Source organism: Ipomoea nil, unplaced genomic scaffold (assembly GCF_001879475.1).
Source record: "Ipomoea nil cultivar Tokyo-kokei standard unplaced genomic scaffold, Asagao_1.1 scaffold0876, whole genome shotgun sequence".
NCBI lineage: Eukaryota > Viridiplantae > Streptophyta > Magnoliopsida > Solanales > Convolvulaceae > Ipomoea > Ipomoea nil.
The window spans coordinates 99,392-117,743 of NW_017617304.1; the positions used below are offsets into that span (position 1 = coordinate 99,392).

An 18,352-nucleotide genomic window follows, 5' to 3' on the forward strand; every position below is an offset into this window, starting at 1 on the left:
GTTTCCGAACCGGTGCAACGTCATCCTGGAGGCCTCCATGTGCTCTGGAGACAAAAAATATCTTCTTAGATTTTTAATAGGAATATACTTTTTAAATTCTTTATTTTCGTGTCTTTCTCATCTCGCATATCTCTTCAAACTATTTCCCAAATTATTATTACCACCACCACCACATAATAATAATAATAATAATAATAATAATAATAATAATAACAATAATAACTTGCATGGGCAGCTCAACGGGTTATAGAGGTGAAACTTTGGAAGAATGACCAGGGAGTGTGGGAGAAACCTCTAGGGGGAGACCAAACAGAAAAAATGTACACGTTTTTCTTGTTATTATTAAATTAAAAGTTGTGCATACAATTGTTGATATATTTAGACTAATTAAAAATATTATTAAAAGCAAAAGCAAATATTTATTTAAAAAATAAAACGGTTGCTCATCAGGAAAAGTTAATTTAACCAAGTAAATAAGACATGTTATAAAATGAGGTTGGGGGGAAGGAGATCTTATTTAGAGTTAGAGACATGCTACTAAGCTGTAAGATTTTGGACGAAACTATCCTAGCTAGCCAAGTAACTAGTAAAAAGAATACAGTACTAATAATTCTTGAATTTTAGCTTTTCTGCAGGATAAATCCTAGCTGTAGCTCCAGATTGTCCCTCCCTATTAGGGATAAACTTCTTGTTCTGAACCAGTTTCCTGTTTGCATCACCGCTTTTTCCCCTCTCTTCTGTCATTGCGATTTCCAAAAATTACAATGATAGATTGTAAAGATAACAAAATATATATATATATATATATATATATATATATATATATATATATATATATATATATATATATATATAACGTATAGTATGAACGTGCATATATGCACGGGTGGGTAGTAATAGTAAAAGTAGGAAACTTATTAGACATGCAGACCATGCATGCCCGTTGTCTTATACGTAAACTGTACTGAAAATCATTGTATTGCAATTGGAAAGAGTAATTGAAGCATGCTCCATCTCAACTAAAAAACCTAAGTTGATAGTTGAATTGCACATATATGTTTTATTATATGCTCAACAAGGGTATATGTGAGGCATGGGTTATATATGATATAAGACTGACTGGGTATATTATATTAGAAGCACTGCACGCACCTAAGACGAAGCAGCAGAAATAACAGGCCGGCGATAGCAGTGCCACTTGCAACGGTTTGGACTGTTTTTAGCAGTAATGGCTCCTTGGGGGAGAGCCATTTACCATCTTTCGTGTTGGAAGCATTTTGTGCCACAAGATTTCCCTCCATATCCTTTGGAATTGTGTCACACTGCGGGCATACAGAAGATAAACGAACAAATTAAAGCAAATTAAAGATTGGATTAGATCAGAGTAGACTTGTAGTTTAGCTACCCTTACGTACCTCATTAGGAACCTCAGGGGACTGAAGGATGTTTGCATCATTTGAGCCATTTAGAGCGGAGCTGGAACACTTGTCGTCGTCGTCTTCCATAGCCAAGATGACTTGATCATTAATCTCAAAAGAATTTACAGCAGCAGCAGGTACAACACAACTCTGATCTATGTCATCAAATTCCAAATTAAGGGCCCGGTCTAATATAGAGCTCACACTAGCTATGGATGATACTTCCAAGTCATCGTCCTCAATATCATCACAATTTGTTTTCTCATGTAAAGCCTGATGAGGACCCGATCTTCCCCGAAAAGAATCAATACCCGTACTAAAAAAGTTTAACATATTATCTTCTCCATCTCGCAACACAGGAGTATTATTATTTCCTTCATGTCCACCAATAACTGAATCAGACAAGGCTAGGTAATCAGAAATATAATCATTAAACTTGTTTGTGGATGAACAATAAGATTCTTCGGTTTCCTCCCCCGCACCCATATACTTGCTTTCTGCCTCATCGGAGCCTTCAGAACAGGAATCATAGTTTCTATCACAGCCTTCAATTAAATTTCTCTACACCACATACATTATAACGTTATGTATTATTACCAAATGCAAATCTAAAAGTATGAAAGCATTTATGGCTCAAAAGAGTAAACGAACTCATGTAAGACAATATAATATGTCTACCTGCCTAACTATCGATCTTTGATAATTGTACGAGGAGTTATAACTGGAGGAAGTTGAAATGCTACTCTTTGATGTCTCCAAGCTTCTTTTGATTCCACCAACCATATCTTTTGGCATTGCTACTGCACATGTTACCATATCGAAGTTGGGAACCTATAACGGTAAATGAGCTTACATCAACTGCTTTGTAATGAAACAGATTACAGAATACCCTGGCATAATGACATACCAAAGAAAACTTATTCCAACTTCTTTTTTTTTCTTACATTCAATTGTTTTGACCTGACTTTCTTCGAGACTGCCCTCACACAGATGCATACTTTCCGAGTATTTCCTTTTTCCACAACATCTGATGGCAAGAAGAGATCAATACCATCCAACCCCAAAATTTTGCAGATCTAGAACACAGGGAACACTGCTGTTTAGACATGAACTGTATATAATACCACAGAATAACACTGCTGGAAATTATGGAATTTCCGACCACCTGAAAGTGATCTTAAATCAAGTCGAAAGCAAAAAGTGGTCAGAAATAGCAACAAAGGTTTTTCTGGATACCAAAAGTCAAAACAAGGCTTTCGACTTGATTTAAGATCACTTTCAGGTGGTCGGAAATTCCATAATTTCCAGCAATGCAAGTACCACCAATAACTAACTAAAGAAGTTTCATGCAAACACCCTGCCTCCTTCTCTTCTCTACACACACACACACACTGATAAATCAGTCAAGGTTAATTGTCTTACCAGTGTACATGAATAAGATGGTTTACTAAGCTATATATGGAAAAGATAGTATGGAGAAACGAGAAGCTTTACCGCTAGGAATGAGTCAACATTAGAATATGGCATATATCTCCCACTTCTCTTCCTAGAACCTATTGGTTTGTATTTCAGGTGTCTAAGCTCTGCATATTTTGCTGTCAGCATATTCCAAATTACTTTAGAAACTTCACACCTACAAAAGTTGACAGAAATAAATATTATTGATGTAGTTGCAAAATTGTCTGCAGAACATGTAAAGGCAACCCAGTCAAAACACTACACAATCTTTTCTAGTGCGACTCACGTACCAATTGGGTGGGGCATAAATTCCAGCTGAGAAAATTTTTGTGCAGCAGCAAGATCTTATTGAGGTTATTCAAGCCATTAATTATGTTTTCAAACATATTTTTAAACAAGTTAATTATATGGTATGGTATGCTAGCTTTAATGATTTGAATAATGTGATAGCCTTGCTCACCTAACACTTCAATAATGGCAATGACCCTGTTTGGTAAAAAATTGGCCTATAAGCCAATTTTGGTTTATTTGACAACTATTAATTGTTTGATTTAGTTAAAATATCTGTTTGGTTAATTAGCTTTTTTCAACCTCAAAATGCTAAAATTCAAAAAGCTACTCCAAGTAACTTTTTCAATTAGCTTTTTCAAAAAAAAAAAATTATATCAAACAACTATCAGCTAACAAGTAATGTTATCAACTAATTAAACCCTCTAATTAACACAATCAGCTAACAGCTAATTGCTATGAGCTAACAGCCATTTACCAGCCAGCTAATGTTATCAACTAGGTTTCTATATATCTAGAAAGTGAAACAAAAATTGAGAAACCTAGCTATCATAATGTTGAGTTAACAAAATTGTAAGCACTAATGCTTTTACTTATTAGGACAACTTGTATCACTCCAAGGACATTAGTGTGGGAAATCAAGATAATTGCAGTCTAAATGGTTTTCTTATGAATTGATTCTTTCCTTTTCCTCATCTTCAAATTTTTCTGGGCATCAAAAGGGGTGAAAATAATAAATGTTACCAAACAGAAGAGGACTATCCAATAAACGATGCCCAAGAGGCCAAGAACTTACAGAAGGTCACCATCTGCAAGCAAATCAGAAATGGGTATTTGCTCATCCAATCTCATGTTTAGAACTTCCCCAAGCCATATTCTTGTTTGAGTCTGATTTAAAATCCACAGGAAAAAAAAAAAAAAAAAAAAAAAAAAAAAAACGAAATTGAAGGAAAATAAACATCTTTGAAATAGTAGCGAAGAATCTCTCTTTCAGTTCAGAGTTATTTGCAAAGAAATATACTAGTAAAGGACATATATACAGAATGGTACGTGATGAATAATATTAGACCTGCAAGAAGACATCGTCGAGCTCGCGGAAGCTGGATTGAGAAGCGCCGCCGGCGCCGCCACTCACCTCGAGGCGGCCCATTTTGGACTTCCCGCCCAAAGGAAAAACTTTGGGAAGGTGTGTAACTTGTGATGGAAAATAAATACATACAACAACTACTAGTCTACTACGTAGTGTCAGAGAAATAAAAGCAGATGGAGGTTGAAGAAAGGAAATTTTTGAGGTTGTCGGAACCGCCGCGTAGACGCGCTTGTGTACGGTGTCCACGGAACGGTGTGTGTGTGGACTGTGTTTTACTACATCAACAACGTTGAGAATTTCTTGCGTAGTTCAGAAACCCCAAAGACAAAATTCACACTGTCGGATAATCTTTTTGTTATTTCTAGCTTTATGCCACGCCACGCCTTTGTCCCTCCCATCATTATTGTGTGGACCATAATCCACAAAAGTTGTGTAGACTATATTTTGTAATTGTAAAATAATGTATATTCAGTACAAAAATAATATACATTCAGTATAAAAATAATATATTTTTTGTTATGGTATACATAACACTTTGTGGACCATAATCTGCCTTTTTCCCCTCTTTGCTCCATAAAAAAAAAATTAAAAAACAAAAAAAAGCCTTTTGAATAGAAGTTTAAGATAAAATCATAACTATATCGCTTAATTAATATATTTATTGTAAATGTAACGGTTTTTGTGGCCATTATCCTAACTAGTATTTTCACCCGTGCGATGCACGGAATTGAATTGTTGTAATATACTAAGAATATTTTAAATCGATATATAATTATTTAAGAGTTAATTTCACCAGTGGTCGCTTATAGGGTTTCTATTACCATCATTAATTATCCCTAATTTATCATAATTAAATAATTTGACCAATTATAAAGAGAGATTATTAAAAAATGCACGGGACAATTTTTTAAATAAAAAATTTAAAAATTCATTAATAAAACATAAGGTTCTCATAGTTATTTCTTAGAAACTATTTAATAAAGCATTTTTTTTAGAAATTGGTGGGCCAAACCGCCTACGGCTGTTTGCGGTGGATATATCTCGAAAAAATACACAATTTCAAAAAAATATTTGTCCAAAACTGACAACCGAGTCAAAAGTGTTCCATTGCCGAACTTTCGAAACTTCACAGCTTTTGCCCAGAATTATTGTACGAATGGGAAAGAAGAAATCTATATATTTTATTGGGAAGAGAGATGTTTTAGGAATTGGGCGGGAAGTTAAAATTTCAGGGTTTTGTTTTTATATATAGTATAGATTAGATGTGCAAAGAGAACTGTATTACACTATTTTATAAATTTAGAATAGAATTTTTACCCAGAGTTATTGTACGAATGGGAAAGTAGAAATAAAAATATTTTTTATTGGGAAGAGAGATTTTTTAGGAATTGGGCGGAAAGTTAAAATTTCAGGATTTTGTTTTTATATATAGTATAGATTAGATGTGCAAAGAGAATTGTATTACACTATTTTATAATTTTAGAATAGAATTTTTACCCAGAATTATTGTAGGAATGGGAAAGTAGAAATCAATATTTTTTATTGGGAAGAGAGATTTTTTAGGAATTGGGCGGAAGTTAAAATTTTAGGATTTTGTTTTTATATATAGTATAGATTAGATGTGCAAAGAGAATTGTATTACACTAATTTATAATTTTAGAATAGAATTTTTACCCAGAATTATTGTACGAATGGGAAAGTAGAAATCAATAAATTTTATTGGGATGAGAGATTTTTTAGGAATTGGAAGGAAATTTAAAATTTCAGGATTTTGTTTTTATATATAGTATATATTAGATGTGCAAAGAGAATTGTATTACACTATTTTATAATTTTAGAATAGAATTTTTACCCAGAGTTATTGTAGGAATGGGAAAGTAGAAATCAATATATTTTATTGGGAAGAGAGATTTTTTAGGAATTGGGCGGAAAGTTAAAATTTCAGGATTTTGTTTTTATATATAGTATAGATTAGATGTGCAAAGAGAATTGTATTACACTATTTTATAATTTTAGAATAGACTTTTTACCTAAAGTTATTGTACGAATGGGAAAGTAGAAATCAATATATTTTATTGGGAAGAGAGATTTTTTAGGAATTGGGCGGGGAGTTAAAATTTCAGGATTTTGTTTTTATATATAGTATAGATTTCCCGCTCTCATGTTTCCTACACTTCTAATTAATGTACATGTATATATATCAACGTTTGATAATGGGAATGATGGGGTTTTTGAGTTATGTTTCTATCTCTGCTCTCTCTATTTACTTTATTTGTATTTTGCTATCTTGCGATCGAGATTATACAACATCCACATGAGGATACTATCAAACTTATAACACGTTATCAGTAGGAGTGCTCTATGCATCTTCGCATAACGAACCAATTCTTCTACTTTGGTCGTGGATCTGCACTGACTGAGAAAGGCACAGTGGAGATGGACACCAACATCAAGACGAGGCTCTAGAAATCGAAAACCATGCGTATCGTATGACAACATACGGACGACTAAGATGATGATCGATCAACGTCCTGATTTGATTTCTCTCCCGTTGGATCCCTGGCCTGACTTCCACGAGGATCTTCCTTAGATCAGCACTTTGATCTGATCAACCCCACCCATCCTCCACTGATGATCTATAAGTGGTCGATCTGTTTGCAGCGGATCTGTAGATGGCAGACATTTTAGTCGCAGATATGTACATGCTCTACTGGTTTTTTTCCAATCGCAATTCCATGATCGCCCGATGATAGCAGCAACAACAAGGCAAATTGGTGGATGCAGCTGCCTTTCTCTTCTCCCTCAATTGTTGCTTCTCCGGCCACCGCCTCCATCCCCTGTCTCGGACATTTAGCGCCGACAACCTCAGACTCCTCTCTCTAGCCGGCTGACGGATTTCCGACGATCAGGTTCAGTGATCTTCTCCGTCTCCTTGAGGTGATCACGAGGATGGCTGGTCGGCCTCTGGATCTTCTGGTGATTGACGAATAGGTGGCTCGACAGTCTTTAGAGACCTTGCGTCGCGCGGGCTACATCCGGTGGCCGGCAGCGATTTCATGTCTAGCGAACGGCAATCCAATTCCAAGGCCCGCCCAAACCTTTGTCGGGAGATCTCAGGTTGATCGCCATCAGCAGAGAGATTGTAACACCACGTGTTACGATCTTTAAGTCCGGATTAATTATGTAATTAATCCCGCTAAGAATAGTTAAAAAGGATTTAATTTAGTTAGCATCTCCTTAATTAATTAATGTGGTCCACAATGGACCGTGGACCCTTGTCTATATTAAAGACCTTAAACCTGCTAGGAATAAAGCGAGTAGACCTTCTACTATTCAGATTCAAATTTGGAATCCTAAACCTATATATCTGTTAGGAATAAAGAAAGTAGGTCTTTACTACCCAGATTCTAATTAAGGATCCCTAACTCTATAAATAGGGGATTAGAAAGCAATTAGAACCCTTACCACCCATAATTATGTTACACGAAATTATTCTCAAGAGACTGGGCAAAGAGATTCCCCACCACCAAGCTTAGGGAGATCAATCGGAGGGAAATCTTAGGGAAGAACCTTAATAGCCAAGGGAGGATTAATGCATGTTCGGGTGTTGAGTCTATCCTAGGACTTGTATTTAGGGCTTTGCATATAGATTTTTTGATGTTCTTGTGGTTCCGGATGCTCCTGAACCGTTATGTGATTGATGTTGAGTCTTAGCATGTTTAACGATCGTGTTAAGACGTAATTGGAATGATTCTTGGTTTAATCTTCGTTAATTGAATCCGTGATATTGTTGTTGCGTGTCAGAATGTGTATGGACATGGTTTTGGGTTCCACGAACGAACCCCGAACCGAGAAATCTACCTTCGTGCCAGTGGGGGGTAGGTGGGGGGATGAGTCCCCACCACCTACCCGCTGCCCATACTGCCCGCCAGGCACCCGCTGGAATAAGGACGCCATCGACGGGTGGCCGGCGGGTGGTCCACCACCTACCGCCTACCCGCTGGAATGGCGTGGTGTGGCGGGATGTTTTTCCCCGTTTGTTGTTTCCCCGTGTCCCGTTGTACCCCGTTTGACGTGTATGAGTCTCGTATGATGCTTTGAGTACCGTTCTAGGAATTTATGTGTAGTGCGTATTGTTGTTATTATGTCTTGATTGTTATTGTTGATTGATTGAATGGTGATGAGTGTTGTGGTCATTGCGCAATGATCGATGTGACTGATGAGAATGAGATTGTGATTGGTGGAAATGAATTGTTGGCAGAAAGCACAACGAGTGCTCGGTTATCGTGCTAAAGGCACGGACCACCCCTTAGACTTGCTGGCTAAAGGCTTGAGTCAGGGTATAAGCACCGCGGTGTCATGTTAGAACTATATGCGATGACATCTTGGTAATGGTGCTAGAGGCACGGACCATGCAAATGACACTTCGGTGCTACCATGTTGGTGGACTTGTTGGTGATTATGGAGTGGGGCATGTAGTTGCTCCGGAGGAATAAGGGAGGCGATATAAGGGTGGCCTGGAGGTACAGGTTGGAACTAATATAAGGATGGAGAGGAGTAAATGTTGGAACTTGGTATAAGGTTGGAAGATGGATTGTGTGCTTTGATAATTACTTGCTAATTGATTGTCTTTGAATCCCATTGTTGCCTCTATTTGTTATTTATGAGCTTACTTGTATATTATGCCTTGTCTTGTGTTCTAAGGATGCATGCTAGTCTTTATGATTGTTCTATAGTGTCAAGTCTATTGTTGTGTCTTGAGTCTTGATGGCTGTGACGGCGATCCGGACGTCCGATCATAGAACTGATGAAATGGTTGGGGTCTCCCCTTCCCTAAGATTACTCGACGGTGGCCAGATTGAGGATCGGTCGCCAAAATTTTTCTACGGTGGTGGTGCGCAGCTTGAGATTTTCTGGCGTACTGAGCCGACGGACAAAGAGGGGGCTGGTGGCATTGGCTAATTTGTCTCCCATTCAGCTTCAATTCTTGCAGTAGATGCATGTGGAGGTTTCGTCGTTTGTTCCTAACCAATTTGTTCGCAGTCGCGTTGTTAGACGACGACTGCCGACATCCGCAATGATTGAAGTTGGATCCCCTGGCGTGTACCTAAATTTGATCTGGGGAGATTTTGGCCATTTTTCTCCCCCAAATAGCCATACAGGTTCCATTGTGGCTGGCAGTGGCCTTGAAGAAGAGAGGGAAATGCACAATCAGACCTCCTGAATGGATGTTAGTTGTTACTGATCGATGTTGATAAGTGCCAAAGACACTTAGTTTTGAGGTCTATTAGGGGTGTAATTTGAGCTCAATTATGATCCTTTGTGTACCATTTTGAGTCATTTAAGCTATATTGTGTATTGTGCTTTAAATTACCACCACACTTTGTGTTTTTATGAATTGTAAGAAGGTTTGAGCGAATAAGAGGCATGACAGCACATTCTAGAGCAAAGTGGCGCAAGGAAACAAGCCGGGAAGATGCAACGCACGTTAGACGTGCGTTGAGAAGAAACATAAACATCAACGCATGGCCCAACGTGTGTTGGACGCTCGCGTAGAACGGTCAAGTAACCGGCCAACGCACGTTGGGCGCGCATTGGAATGTCACTTATGCGAAATTAAGAGAGCTATTTAAGTGGCTAGGATAGATTAGAATAAGGGGTTTTTTTCCAAAGTCTCTAATTAGTTTTGTATAAGTTAATTTTCAGATTTTAGAGTGAGAAACATTTCATTTCCTAGCTCTACCTTTTCTCTAGCTCTAGTGAAGATCAATTGAGGAAAAGAGATTGACAACCTTCCAATTCAAGAGATCATCAATTGTAATTCATCTTTGGTACATTCTTTACTTTAGCATTTCAATTGTTAGTTTTAATTTCAAGATTGCAATTTCAATTCCTATGGCTTTGTGTGGCTAGTTTAGCTAGGGTTTGAATTGTGATGTTTTGATTCATGATGTCAATGTGACTTACGCTCTGTTTGGCAGAGCTTATTTTAAACTACTAATAAGCTATAAGCTCTATTTGGTAATGTTCCCTAAATAAGCACCTAGCTTAAAATAAGAGCTTATTTTGGGAACGCTACCTAAGATAGCATTTCAAAATAAGCTCCTACCTTCCTAACTTTTTTTCCATCTTTATCCTTATTAATTTAAAGAAATGACATAATTTACCCTTCCCAATTAAAACCCTTTTCTCTTCACCTTTATCCGCAACTTTTACCGCAAATATTATTATTATTATTATTATTACTAGTATTTTCACCCGTGCAATGCACGGAGTGAAATTGTTGTAATATATTAAGAATATTTAAATTGATATATAATTATTTAAGAGTTAATTTCACCCGAGGTCGTTTATCTTTCCTGACAATTCCAAATTTAATTCTAGACTATAGTTATTAATTATTACAATTTATTCTATGTTACAACTCTTACGTTAATATTCTTACTATTATTATTAACACTTAATTACTTTTAAATATTATTATTACCACTTATATTATTATTATTATTATTATATTATTATTATTATCATTATTATCATTATTATTATTAGTTTCTTTTCAAGTACTGTTAGTATATAATGGTCGTGAGGCACAATAATAATATAACCATAATTAAATATTCTTGTATTGTATTCTGGAGTTAATGCCATTTTTGGTCCTAGACTTATTTAGGCATTGACATTTTTCATCCTCCATAATAAAAATTGCCACTTAGTAGACACTGTTATTGGTCGTTGGACAGTTTTGATCCTCCGTCAATGAAGCCGTTTGTTGACCGTGAATTAGAAGGGCTTTTCTGTCTTTTTATGTCTTATTCTTCTAATCTTGTTTAGACTAGCACTACTATGACTCCTGTGAGGCGAGGTGGCGAGACTTGGCAGCTAAGTAGTAACCGTCGGTAGTGAGTAGCAGCGAGGTTCTTCTCCGGCGAGTTGTGGGTACGGCGGCGAGCATACGAGGCAGTAACTCCTTCCGGCGACGGACCAGTAAGGCAGATCTGGCGGTGCAGCAACAGATCCGGCGAGGTTGGGGCCTTCACCGGTGGTTTTTGGTTCGATGAAGCAGAGAGGGCAGCAGGTCGGCGAACCCTCCTATGGTAAATATCAGTTGTAGTTGTAGATGGCGCGATGTAGAATTTGCACCTGTAAGTCCCCCCTTCCATATTGACCACAAATATCCTTCACATCTCTCTCTCTCTCTCTCTCTCTCTCTCTCTGACCACAACTACTTGGTGCACAACCTCAAAAACTCTGTTATTCTACCTGAAATTCATTGAAGTTTCAAGCTGAAAATGTGGAATCCGCCGTTCCCAAAAATCGCATTGTCTGAGGTGTTGGAATGGCCGGTGTTGACTTCCTGGCTGCTGTAGCTTCATTCCCCAACCCGGATGATAAAATTCATAGCACCATCTTTGAGGTTCAAGGAGGTGGTAACACTGGCAATGCTTTGATAAAACCCGGATGATAAAATTCGTCTTGGTCTTAATCCAAGGATCATATCTAAGGTTGCTGATGACTCGCATGGCGAAAGAATACTTGATGAGCTTGAAAGGGATGGTGTTGATACATCTTTTATGGTGGTGTCCAAAGGAGGAAACTCACCATTCACATATGTCATTGTTGACAACCAAAAAAAAAAAAAAAAACTCGCACATGCATTTTCACTCCAGGATATCCACCCATAATATCTGAGGGTCTACATGCCCAAATCAAAATTGTCTTCAGCGCTTAGAGTAAATATTGTCTACTTAGATGGAAGGCTGCATGAGACTGCTTTGATTGTAGTGCAGGAGGCAAAGAGTATGGGCATACCTATTATAGTTGATGCAGAAAGGTTAAGCGATGGGTTGGGTGATATTCCTGACTTTGCTAGTTATGTTGTATGCTCGACAAAATTTCCACAAGCATGGACTAACGCCCTTTCTATTCCAACCGCACTTGTTTCCATTATCGTGAGATTGATGTCACATGTAAAATTCGTGATTGTTAGTTGGGTGAAGATGGTTTCTTAATGTTAGAAAGGACTGAAGCGGATAACCTCAGTTTGAAGAAATGGATGTAGCAGTGACCAATGGATGGAGAAATACAAGGATTAGAACATAAAAAGAAAGAAAAACCCTTCTAATTCACGGTCAACAAACGGCGTCATTGACGGAGGATCAAAACTGTCCAACGATCAATAACAGTGGCTACTAAGTGGCAATTTTTATTATGGACGATGAAAAGTGTCACTGCCCCAATAAGTCTAGGACCAAAAATGGCATTAACTCTTGTATTCCGTGAGTCACAATAATAATACAACAATAATTAAATATTGTTCAATTCTATATTCTTCTAGGATTTCTATTACCATCATTAATTATTCCCAAATTTACCATAATTAAATAATTTGACCAATTATAAAGAAAGATTATTAAATAATGCACGGGACAATTGTTTAATTAAAAATTTTAAAAATTCATTAATAAAACATAAGGTTCTCATAGTTTTTTCTTAGAAACACTTTAATAAAGTATTTTTTTTTTTTAGAAATTGGTGGGCCAAACCGCCTACGGCAGTTTGTGGTGGATAGATCTCGAAAAAATATGCGATTTCAAAAAAACATTTGTCCAAAACGGACAACGGATTCAAAAGTTATGCCTTGCCGAACTTTTGACATTTTACAACTTAAAAAAAAAAAATTAAAGGCCGGTTCAACCGGCAAGGCGGCCTTCCTCGTCGCGGCCAGCGACACAATTTTTGCAACACTGATATATAAAATAGATATAGATTAGAATAGGAATAGTATTACACAATTTTATAATAATACAATAAAATTTTAACCAAGAATTATTGTAGAAATCAATATATTTTATTAGGAAGAGTGATTTATTAGGAATTGGGTAGGAAGTTAAAATTTCAGGAGTTTGTTTTTATATATAGTATAGATAAATTGTATTACACTATTTTATAATATTAGAACAGAATTTTAACGCAGAATTATTGTACGAATGGGAAAGTAGAAATCAATATATTTTATTAGAAAGAGAAATATTTTAGGAATTGGGCGGGAAGTTAAAATTTCAGGATTTTGTTTTTATATATAGTATAGATAGATTGTATTACACTATTTTATAATATTAGAACAGAATTTTAACGCAGAATTATTGTACGAATGGGAAAGTAGAAATCAATATATTTTATAAGGAAGAGAGATATTTTAGGAATTGGGCGGGAAGTTAAATTTTCAAGATTTTGTTTTTATATATAGTATAGATTGTATTACACTATTTTATAATATTAGAACAGAATTTTAACGCATAATTATTGTACGAATGGGAAAGTAGAAATCAATATATTTTATTAGGAAGAGATATTTTTTAGGAATTGGGCGGGAAGTTAAAATTTAAGGATTTTGTTTTTATATATAGTATAGATTGTATTACACTATTTTATAATATTAGAATAGAATTTTAACGTAGAATTGTTGTACGAATGGGAAAGTAGAAATCAATATATTTAATTAGAAAGAGAGATTTTTTAGGAATTGGGCAGGAAGTTAAAATTTCAGGATTTTGTTTTTATATATAGTATAGATAGATTGTATTATACTACTTTATAATATTAGAACAGAATTTTAACGCAGAATTATGGTACGAATGGGAAAAGTAGAAATCAATATATTTTATTAGGAAGAGAGATATTTTAGGAATTGGGCGGGAAGTAAAAATTTAAGGATTTTGTTTTTATATATAGTATAGATTGTATTACACTATTTCATAATATTAGAATAGAATTTTAACACAGAATTGTTGTACGAATGGGAAAGTAGAAATCAATATATTTTATTAGGAAGAGAGATTTTTTAGGAATTGGGCGGGAAGTTAAAATTTCAAGATTTTGTTTTTATATATAGTATAGATTGTATTACACTATTTTATAATATTAGAACAGAATTTTAACGCAGAATTATTGTACGAATGGGAAAGTAGAAATCAATATATTTTATTAGGAAGGGAGATTTTTTAGGAATTGGGCGGGAAGTTAAAATTTAAGGATTTTGTTTTTATATATAGTATAGATTGTATTACACTACTTTATAATATTATAATAGAATTTTAACGCAGAATTATTGTACGAATGGGAAAGTAGAAATCAATATATTTTATTAGGAAGGGAGATTTTTTAGAAATTGGGCGGGAAGTTAAAATTTCAGGATTTTGTTTCTATATATAGTATATAGATAGATTGTATTACACTATTTTATAATATTATAACAGAATTTTAACGCTGAAATATTGTACGAATGGGAAAAGTAGAAATCAATATATTTTATTAGGAAGAGAGATATTTTAGGAATTGGGCGGGAAATTAAAATTTCAAGATTTTGTTTTTATATATGGTATAGATTGTATTACACTATTTAATAATATTAGAACAGAATTTTAACGCAGAATTATTGTACGAATGGGAAAGTAGAAATCAATATATTTTATTAGGAAGAGATATTTTTTAGGAATTGGGAGGAAAGTTAAAATTTAAGGATTTTGTTTTTATATATAGTATAGATTGTATTACACTATTTTATAATATTAGAATAGAATTTTAACGCAGAATTGTTGTACGAATGGAAAAGTAGAAATCAATATATTTAATTAGAAAGAGAGATTGTTTAGGAATTGGGCAGGAAGTTAAAATTTCAGGATTTTGTTTTTATATATAGTATAGATAGATTGTATTACACTATTTTATAATATTAGAACAGAATTTTAACGCAGAATTATGGTACGAATGGGAAAGTAGAAATCAATATATTTTATTAGGAAGAGAGATATTTTAGGAATTGGTCGGGAAGTAAAAATTTAAGGATTTTGTTTTTATATATAGTATAGATAGTATAGATTGTATTACACTACTTAATAATATTAGAACAGAATTTTAACGCAGAATTATTGTACGAATGTGAAAGTAGAAATCAATATATTTTATTAGAAAGAGAAATATTTTAGGAATTGGGCGGGAAGTTAAAATTTCAGGATTTTGTTTTTATATATAGTATAGATAGATTGTATTACACTATTTTATAATATTAGAACAGAATTTTAACGCAGAATTATTGTACGAATGGGAAAGTAGAAATCAATATATTTTATTAGGAAGAGAGATATTTTAGGAATTGGGCGGGAAGTTAAATTTTCAAGATTTTGTTTTTATATATAGTATAGATTGTATTACACTATTTTATAATATTAGAACAGAATTTTAACGCATAATTATTGTACGAATGGGAAAGTAGAAATCAATATATTTTATTAGGAAGAGAGATATTTTAGGAATTGGGTGGGAAGTTAAAATTTCAGGATTTTGTTTTTATAAATACTATAGATAGATTGTATTACACTATTTTATAATATTAGAACAGAATTTTAACGCAGAATTATTGTACGAATGGGAAAGTAGAAATCAATATATTTTATTAGGAAGAGAGATATTTTAGGAATTGGGCGGGAAGTTAAAATTTCAAGATTTTGTTTTTATGTATTGTATATATTGTATTACACTATTTTATAATATTAGAACAGAATTTTAACGCAGAATTATTGTACGAATGGGAAAGTAGAAATCAATATATTTTATTAGGAAGAGATATTTTTTAGGAATTGGGCGGAAAGTAAAAATTTAAGGATTTTGTTTTTATATATAGTACAGATTGTATTACACTATTTTATAATATTAGAATAGAATTTTAACGCAGAATTGTTGTAGGAATAGGAAAGTAGAAATCAATATATTTTATTAGGAAGAGAGATTTTTTAAGAATTGGGCAGGAAGTTAAAATTTTAGGATTTTGTTTTTATATTTAGTATAGATAGATTGTATCACACTATTTTATAATATTAGAACAGAATTTTAACGCAGAATTATAGTACGAATGAGAAAGTAGAAATTAATATATTTTATTAGGAAAAGAGATATTTTAGGGATTGGGCGGGAAGTAAAAATTTAAGGATTTTGTTTTTATATATAGTATAGATAGATTGTATTACACTATTTTATAATATTAGAACAGAATTTTAACGCAGAATTGTTGTACGAATGGGAAAATAGAAATCAATATATTTTATTAGGAAGAGTGATTTTTTAGGAATTGGGCGGGAAGTTAAAATTTCAAGATTTTGTTTTTATATATAGTATAGATTGTATTACACTATTTTATAATATTAGAAATAAATTTTAACGCAGAATTATTGTACGAATGGAAAGTAGAAATCAATATATTTTATTAGGAAGAGAGATTTTTTAGGAATTGGGCGGGAAGTTTAAATTAAAGGATTTTGTTTTTATATATAGTATAGATTGGATTACACTATTTTATAATATTATAATAGAATTTTAACGCAGAATTGTTGTACGAATGGGAATGTATAAATCAATATATTTTATTAGGAAGAGAGATTTTTTAGGAATTGGGCAGAAAGTTAAAATTTCAGAATTTTGTTTTTTATATATAGTATAGATAGATTATATTACACTATTTTATAATATTAGAACAGAATTTTTACGCACAATTATTGTACGAATGGGAAAGTAGAAATCAATATATTTTATTAGGAAGAGAGATATTTTAGGAATTGGGCGGGAAGTTAAAATTTCAAGATTTTGTTTTTATATATAATATAGATATAGATTGTATTACACTATTTTATAATATTAGAATCGAATTTTAACGCAGAATTGTTGTACGAATGAGAAAGTAGAAATCAATATATTTTATTAGGAAGGGAGATTTTTTAGGAATTGGGCGAGGAGTTAAAATTTCAAGATTTTGTTTTTATATATAGTATGGATTGTATTACACTATTTTATAATATTAGAACCGAATTTTAACGCAGAATTATTGTAGGAATGAGAAAGTAGAAATCAATATATTTTATTAGGAAAAGATATTTTTTAGGAATTGGACGGGAAGTTAAAATTTAAGAATTTTGTTTTTATATATAGTATAAATTGTATTACACTATTTTATAATATTAGAACAGAATTTTAACGCAGAATTGTTGTACGATTGGAAAAGTAGAAATCAATATATTTTATTAGGAAGAGAGATTTTTTAAGAATTGGGTAGGAAGTTAAAATTTCAGGATTTTGTTTTTATATATAGTATAGATTGATTGTATTACACTATTTTATAATATTAGAAAGAATTTTAACGCAGAATTATGGTACGAATGGGAAAGTAGAAATCAATATATTTTATTAGGAGGACAGATATTTTAGGAATTGGGCGGGAAGTTAAAATTTAAGAATTTTGTTTTTATATATAGTATAGATAGATTGTATTACACTATTTTAGAATATTAGAACAGAATTTTAATGCAGAATTATTGTACGAATGGGAAAGTAGAAATCAATATATTTTATTAGGAAGAGAGATATTTTAGGAATTGGGCGGGAAGTTAAAATTTCAAGATTTTGTTTTTATTGTCGGAATGAGAAAGTAGAAATCAATATATTTTATTAGTAGAAGATATTTTTTAGGAATTGGACGGGAAGTTAAAATTTAAGAATTTTGTTTTTATATATAGTATAGATTTTATTACACTATTTTATAATATTAGAATAGAATTTTAACGCAGAATTGTTGTACGATTGGGAAAGTAGAAATCAATATATTTTATTAGGAAGAGAGATTTTTTAAGAATTGGGTAGGAAGTTAAAATTTCAGGATTTTGTTTTTATATATAGTATAGATTGATTGTATTACACTATTTTATAATATTAGAAAGAATTTTAACGCAGAATTATGGTACGAATGGGAAAGTAGAAATCAATATATTTTATTAGGAGGACATATATTTTAGGAATTGGGCGGGAAGTTAAAATTTATGAATTTTGTTTTTATATATAGTATAGATAGATTGTATTACACTATTTTATAATATTAGAACAGAATTTTAATGCAGAATTATTGTACGAATGGGAAAGTAGAAATCAATATATTTTATTAGGAAGAGAGATATTTTAGGAATTGGGCGGGAAGTTAAAATTTCAAGATTTTGTTTTTGTATATAGTATAGATTGTATTACACTATCTTATAATATTAGAACAGAATTTTAA

General features: G+C 33.2%; 1 protein-coding gene across 3 annotated transcripts; it reads right to left on the reverse strand.

Moving 5' to 3' along the window:
* Nucleotides 1-425: 425 nt before the first annotated feature.
* LOC109179029 (protein OPAQUE10-like) lies at nucleotides 426-4,590 on the reverse strand. Of its 3 annotated transcripts, none has more exons than XM_019328600.1 (9): nucleotides 4,234-4,589; nucleotides 3,961-4,052; nucleotides 2,913-3,051; nucleotides 2,363-2,494; nucleotides 2,097-2,249; nucleotides 1,837-1,979; nucleotides 1,416-1,668; nucleotides 1,153-1,322; nucleotides 426-734 (listed from the first exon to the last, which is right to left on the reverse strand). In XM_019328600.1, the coding sequence occupies exons 1-9, from the start codon at nucleotides 4,312-4,314 to the stop codon at nucleotides 716-718; spliced, it is 1,182 nt and encodes a 393-aa protein (XP_019184145.1). In that variant the 5' UTR covers nucleotides 4,315-4,589; the 3' UTR covers nucleotides 426-715. The 3 variants fall into 3 exon arrangements, 2 of the variants coding, with proteins under 2 accessions (XP_019184145.1, XP_019184144.1); XM_019328599.1 differs by having other exon boundaries at nucleotides 426-737; XR_002053811.1 differs by lacking the exon at nucleotides 426-734 and adding an exon at nucleotides 936-993 and having other exon boundaries at nucleotides 1,080-1,322; nucleotides 4,234-4,590.
* Between the last annotated feature and the right edge of the window lie 13,762 nt (nucleotides 4,591-18,352).

Coding starts and splice junctions, on each gene's coding strand:
- LOC109179029 (XM_019328599.1), bottom strand. CDS start 4,314: ATGGGCCGCCTCGAGGTGAGTGGCGGCGCCGGCGGCGCTTCTCAATCC. Junction 4,053..4,233: donor TCGACGATGTCTTCTTGCAG/GTCTAATATTAT, acceptor ATTTTAAATCAG/ACTCAAACAAGAATATGGCT. Junction 2,495..2,912: donor ATGTTGACTCATTCCTAGCG/GTAAAGCTTCTC, acceptor CCTGTGTTCTAG/ATCTGCAAAATTTTGGGGTT.